Source organism: Amaranthus tricolor, chromosome 10 (assembly GCF_026212465.1).
Source record: "Amaranthus tricolor cultivar Red isolate AtriRed21 chromosome 10, ASM2621246v1, whole genome shotgun sequence".
NCBI lineage: Eukaryota > Viridiplantae > Streptophyta > Magnoliopsida > Caryophyllales > Amaranthaceae > Amaranthus > Amaranthus tricolor.
In genome coordinates this window covers 20,341,755-20,348,548 of record NC_080056.1, presented here as the reverse complement: position 1 = coordinate 20,348,548, position 6,794 = coordinate 20,341,755, and the positions used below count along the sequence as shown (strand labels likewise).

General features: G+C 36.5%; 1 protein-coding gene across 1 annotated transcript; it reads left to right on the top strand.

Annotated features, from left to right (window-relative positions):
* The first annotated feature begins 2,584 nt into the window (after positions 1–2,584).
* On the top strand, positions 2,585–5,433 carry LOC130825392 (uncharacterized). The gene is made up of 2 exons (XM_057690594.1): positions 2,585–3,490; positions 3,796–5,433. The coding sequence occupies exons 1-2, from the start codon at positions 2,801–2,803 to the stop codon at positions 3,898–3,900; spliced, it is 795 nt and encodes a 264-aa protein (XP_057546577.1). The 5' UTR covers positions 2,585–2,800; the 3' UTR covers positions 3,901–5,433.
* The last annotated feature ends 1,361 nt before the right edge of the window (positions 5,434–6,794 follow it).

Genomic DNA, 6,794 nt, shown 5'->3' with positions numbered 1-6,794 from the left:
TAACTAATAACAAGAATAAAAAGCGAAACTCAACAATGAAAGACAAGCGGGGAGTAGACTACGTCCACCCTAGGATGGTCTATTGGAGATAACGATAAGCTAGGTCAAGGGAGTTCGAACGATAATTAATCAAGACACTGTAGATATCGAGAGGAAGTTGGTGACCTTATAACCCACACGAACGACCTATAATCGCCCTATGTCTCTTTAGGAGCGGCAGGACAAGATTCGAATCGAATATCTATCAACAACCATCATCAACCTCAACCCTAATCCTAAACATTGAAGACAAGACAAAACCTAGGGTTTTTCTAACCTAAAACCCCTAAAGAAACTACTCTAACATACTAGAGATAAAAGCAATAAACAAGGAAAGCATTAGAGGAATTGAAGAACAAGAAAGCATTAAATCTAAACTAAGAAAGTATTAAATGAAAGCATTAAAGGAAAGCAATAGAAGAAAGTAATAGAGGAAAGCAATAAAGACATCAAAGCATTAAAGAAATAAACTTACATAAATGAAGTGACATGAATGTAGAAAAAGCATAAATGAAGAACATTAAATCTAATCGAGGGTTTAAAACTAAGAAAAGAAATAAATGTTTGATGTTCTAAAGTGAGGCATAAGAGCTCTCACGATAGGCATGGGGTTTATTCAGATACAAGGGGTATTTATAAGCTAAGGAAGAAAAGGGGTAAAAAGCCCTAAAAGCCCTCGGAGTTTGGTTTGCAAAGAAAAGAAATCGTACAGTCTGGGGCTTGAATTCGGCCAAATGGGATTAGGATTCGCCCGAATGGTACCTCATTCGACCGAATGGAGGTGCATTCGGTCTTTCCAGGCGTTTTGAGCTCGTTTCCTTGGAGTTTTGAAGCAATTCGCCCGAAGCAGTGCCATTCGACCGAATGTGTTTGGATTCGGTCGAATCCTTGTTCTTCTTGGCTCATTTTCGTCTTTTGATGTTTTGGATGCCTTCCGGACTTTGCTGGGACCTTGAGAAACACTTGGAATGCTTATCGTGGCTCCGATACGGGCCACTAATCTTCGATCGAAGTGTCTAAGTCTCGTACGCGAACATACTTGAAATTACCTCAAAACACCATGCAGACAAGAACAAGGTATAATCATGCGTAAAGTGTGTAAAAACTATTCTGAAACGCGAGACTCGACACTACAATGAGGAGATAAATGTGCTCTAAAAACGAGCACATCAATATGAAATTGAGACATCAATGGAAGCCAAGTTAATCCTCCTTCATTTACCGAGGTTGAAGTTTTGAAAGTTGATGTAGTTTCACTTTCCTTCTCTACTCAAACATTTTGTGAAAAAGTCGATGTAATATTCTCTTTCTCTTTGTCATTTTGAATTCTACATTTCTACCAAGAACATTAATAAACAGCGTAACACATTCAATCATGACTTATGGACTCATAATTATAAGTTAACTCAAATGCATAACACTCCCAAAAAAATTTAGAAATAAATCAATTAATGATAAATATATCATAGATGATAACCAAAAAATTACTATTAATTTCTATTTAAACTACATCCTACACCCCAAAAAAAATTTAAAAAAAAAAAAACAAAATGTTAAAGATGAATAATCAATAAGAATATTCAATTGAATCGACTTTTTGCAATCAAGAAACCTTAATATTTGGGAATTTTAAAATCATACCGGATATTGGAGATTTGTAGTCAATTAAAGCTGGAGGTCTAGTAGTGGCCTATTAGCGGCAACAACTAATAAGTTAAAGCTGGTAAGTATTGGCGATAATGAGACTAGAGACAATGAAAGCTAACAACCATCGTTTAAAGGCCATGTTTCGAACGAGCACTATGATCAATGGCGACATGCGACTTGTCGAGACAGTCAGACACCCACTGGCGAGACAGAATGTGCAGCCGACAACACGTGGTCAGTATGGGACATAGGACTTTTAGGGCTTTAGTATTTTAGAGTTTCATGATAGTAATGTTTCGAGAAAGATTGAGAGAAGAAATATTTCGCTAATAATTTAAAGTTTTATTTTTTTAAAAGATTTTGTCTAGGTCATATGATACCTTCATATAAATTAGTCCCTTGCTACAATATCCATTTAAAAAAATAATCACATAAGCATTCTTATGTTTTATTTCATATATGTATAATCTAGCTTTCCAAATGCATTTTCATTTTCAAAATTTTTGTCATATTTCACGTACACTCGAAAAAAAATTAATAAAATTCAACTAAATTTGTAAATGCACAAACTTAGGTGCAGGAATATGTTCGGGGTCAATAGTGGATTTATTATCTAAAAGTCTCATCCTTTTAAGAAGAGTTTACCCAATTTATCAAACATGAGTTAGTAGTCAAACTTCTTTAGCTGAATCTTATTTTAAATGAGTTTTCAAAATTCAAAAGTCAACTGAAGTTTTTCTCTTACCATAGACTTTATCATCTTTATCAAACTACGTAAATAAAAAGAAAACAATATTTTCATTGTTGATTTTATGTCTTCAAAAAGTTGACTTTCATTACAAACAATCTTTGACGGGTTAGAAGATTCATTCAAATTTGTACTTAAATAAATAAAGAAATATAACTTCAGTAATGAGTATACCAAATCCAATATTAGTATTCTATCAAAACAAAACAAAAAAGTTGGAATATTATTATTAAGATCAGATTATACCTTGTTATAAAGGTAAAATCAGCAAGTCAGCACACCCAACATTATCAAAGATACTAAATCCATACGTTATTTACATACATCGGGTGGATTAACAACAAGAAAATCGACAGTGGGAAGAAAATGAAGCAGCAGATTACAATACCATTTGAGTGGGAAGAAACACCGGGTGAACCCAAGCAGAATTGGAAGCCAAAGCGGAATCATGAGCCTATAAATTCTGTTTCCCTCCCTGTTAAGTATGTTGCTTCTGTTCCTTTCATATGGGAGGAGAAACCCGGGACTCCACTTGGGTGTTTTGCTCGTGGATCCAAGAAACTTAGAACTCAAGAAAATAAGATATTACCTTTACCTCCTGCATACTTTCACAAGTATGAGGACGAAAGCGATGATCAGGATTGGATGTCGGAACTGGAATTTGATGATACTACGAGTGACCAGTCGGAGGAGTCCTTTTGTTTGGCCCCTGCTCTTGTGTATGATCCATTGCAGAGTGGTGTGTATAATCCATTGGAGGTTCCATTGTCGTCAGAAAGTGACCGGAATTTGATAAATTATGCAACAGGAAATCCAAGCTTGAAGGGTACTGCTTTCTTGGAACACCTGTTTCCATTGTATCCATACTATTCCGGAATACATGAACAAGTAAAGAAAACAAAAGTCCATGAAAGAAAACAAGCACATAACATTGGTGATGGCAGACGAATTGGCACTATTAGGAAGCCATTGAGCCTGGCACAGCTGATAATGCAGAGTCGAAAACGAAGTTATCGCATAAAGGCAGTTAACATTAAGAAACGCAATCAGGAAAAGGTACACTTTACTTTATACAATTATGCAAGTTGAAAGTATTACATTTGCTGTCTAATGTAAGGAAAACTTGCTTGTAAATTGACCCCCATTAACATCATTTAACAAAAAACAATGAAATAAAGTAATTGCTATACTTCTCCTTTTTGTGTTAGATCTTTTTGGAGAAAATGTAGCTATTGGAAAAAACGGAGAGAGTATACTTTTTAAAATACTAATAAAAAATGGGCAATTGCTTTTTAATTTATTCATTTATAGAATATGCATAAAATACTTGCTAAAGAATTTTTCTAATTGGAAAATGGCAGGAATTGACAAAGAGCAAACCTCAAGGATGCTTTAATATTGTGGCCAGTGGTGGAAGACTTGCAAAAATACTGAGAAAAGACTTTCTGACATTAAAACTCTCATAAAAGAGCATTAGACAGGATTGGTTTGTATGAAAGCTTTTTTCTGTGCATTTAATTATAGATGGCGACTTTCTTGTGATGACGGATTTGATCTGTCTTCTATTTACCCTTCCCAGATCGGGCTATTCCTATATGGGCGTGATTTAGTGGTTTGATGAAGATTAGGAGTGAATTATTCAATGTCTTCATATCTTTTCTTTTAACCAAGTTCCACCAAAGATTATCCAAATTTGTTAAAATTGGTGTATTATGCTTGGCCAAAAATATAAACAAAATTTTTGTCCTCTTATATTGTGTACTTCGCACTAAATGATGCTTAATCGACATTGCTTCTGGACTTGGATGATTCATTTAGGGTATGTGGATTGTGGAATCTTAACTCGATAGTCGAAAGTACTAAAACTCAACACACATTAGCTCGGTGAAAAACGGTACTCTCAATGCTGCAGAATGAAGTTTCTGCCTTTTCTCTGTTATTGGATATTTATAGTAGTAGGACAACCCTAAGTAATATGAGCTGGGCCCCATTTAATAAACAATTCAATATATAAAATATATACACTAGGCTATACTAGGCTTAATACCATCCCTCAAGTTGGAGCATGTAGATCACAAATGTCCAGCTTGCGAAAAAGATATAAAAAATGTTGGGTCAGTAAGGCTTTAGTAAAGATGTCCGCACATTGATCATAGGTAGAGACATGGGAAGGTGCAATGGGTCCATTGCGAATAGTCTCTAACAAAGTGACAGTCTACCTCGATGTGCTTAATGCGCTCATGAAACACAGGATTATGCGCAATATATAGAGCAGATTGGTTGTTGCAGTAAAAGGACATAGGACTGGTGGAAATGACACCAAGATAAAACAGAAGCGTGCATAGCCATTTCAATTCAGCAGTGAGAGCAGCCATAGATAAGTACTCAGCTTGATCAGCGGGAGAACGAGAAACATTGTGTTGTTTCTTGGTTTTCTAAGAGATAGGAGAAGAACCAAAAAAGACTACCCAACCTGTGAGAGAGCGGTGTGTCGTGGGGCAGCTAGCTCAATTAGAATTACACCAACGGGTCATCGAACGATCAGAGTGAGAGGACAAAAGAATGCCTCATCCTGGAGTGCCTTTGAGATAACGAACAATGCGAAGAGCAGCATCCTAGAGATTTGTTTGAGGATAATGCATGAATTGGGAGAGAATGTTTACAAAATAGGCAAGATCGGGTCGGGTAAAGGATAGGTAAATAAGACATCCCCTAAGGCGTCCGAATTTTTACAGATCATTTAGAAAAGAACCAGAAGCACGAGCAAGAGCATGGTTTTGTTCGATAGCCATAGAAGCAAGACGAGAGCCTAGGAGACCAGTTTTGGTGAGTATATCAAGTGTGTATGTCGTTGACACAAGAAAAAACCATTAGTACCTCTGGCAACCTCAACCCTAAGAAAGTACTAAAGAACACCCAAATCCTTTATATGAAAACACGAGTCCAAGTAACTTTTGAAAGTCGTAATAGTAGGAGGCTGGTTACTACAAACGATTAGATCATCCACATAAATCAATACTGCTAGAAAGTCAGCTCCTTTGGTATAGGTTAAAAGAGATTAATCCGAGTAGGATTCAACAAACCCATGTTGCAGCAATGAAGCGGCAGGTTTGGCAAACCAACAACACGGGGCTTGATATTAGCCATATAGGGACCTACGCAAATGAAAAACATCCTCTAATTGACTGACTGAGAAACCAGGTGGAAGCATCATATATAGTTCTCATCTAGATCTCCATGCAGAAAGGCATATGAAAATCCATTTGGTGAAGCTTATATTTTTAGCTGCTGCAAAGAACAATAGCATGCGAATGATCGTCATTTTTGCCACAGGCCCAAATGTCTAATGATAGTCAAGTCCTTCAATCTGATGATTTCCATGTATAACGAGACGTGCTTTGAGTCATTCTACTGAACCATCGACATGAAATTTGATCTTATATACCCATTTACACCCAAGTGTCTTTTTCCTTTTAGGGTGAGTAGTCATCTCCCAACTACCATTGTCCTCTAATGCTTGAATCTCATTTGACATCGCCTGTCTCCACCCTTCATCAGACATAGCCTCTTTAAATGAGCGAGGCTCGAAACCTACAGTGATGTTATCTTACAACAGATGATGCTTATTTGAAGATCTTGTGTAATCAATATAATGTTCTATAGAGTGAGACGTACTTAGAGAACCGGAAAAGGAGGGAGGAGCGGTGGTGTGACTCAAAGATGGAACCATGGCAACATAGTCGCGAATTAAAACAGATGGTCGTTTCTCACGATGGGCTCGACCCAATTCTTCTGTAGTAGAGGACTCACGATGGCCTCAACCTAATTCTTCTATAGGAAAAGAAAGTGGATGAGGATCAAAAAATGTATTTGGACGAGGTGGATGTCAAAAAAGAAAACTCATTTTAAACAAATTGGACATCTCGTGAGAAAAAAAAAATTCCCTTGTCAAGAGATCATACACTTTCTACCCTTTTTTAGTGTTGGAGTACCCAACAAACACACATTTCCTACCATAGGGAGCAAATTTATCTTTCATGCACTTATGATTGTGAGCAAGCATAAACACCCAAATACTCAATTCATTGTAATCAGGTTCTTCACCTAACAACATCTCATATGGAGTTTGAAAGTTTAAGAGGCGAGAGGGAGTATGATTAATTAGATAAGTTGCACTAAGAATACATTCACCCCAAAAGGAAATAGGTAAGTCTCCCTGAAACATTAAGGCTCGAGCTATATTTAATATATGTGATGTTTTCTTTCAACACACCCATTCTGATGAGGCGTATACACACAAGAAGTATGGAATATAATACCATGATCATCAAAGTATTCTTTCATGCAATAAAACTCACTA

Coding starts and splice junctions, on each gene's coding strand:
- LOC130825392 (XM_057690594.1), top strand. CDS start 2,801: ATGAAGCAGCAGATTACAATACCATTTGAGTGGGAAGAAACACCGGGT. Junction 3,491..3,795: donor AGAAACGCAATCAGGAAAAG/GTACACTTTACT, acceptor GGAAAATGGCAG/GAATTGACAAAGAGCAAACC.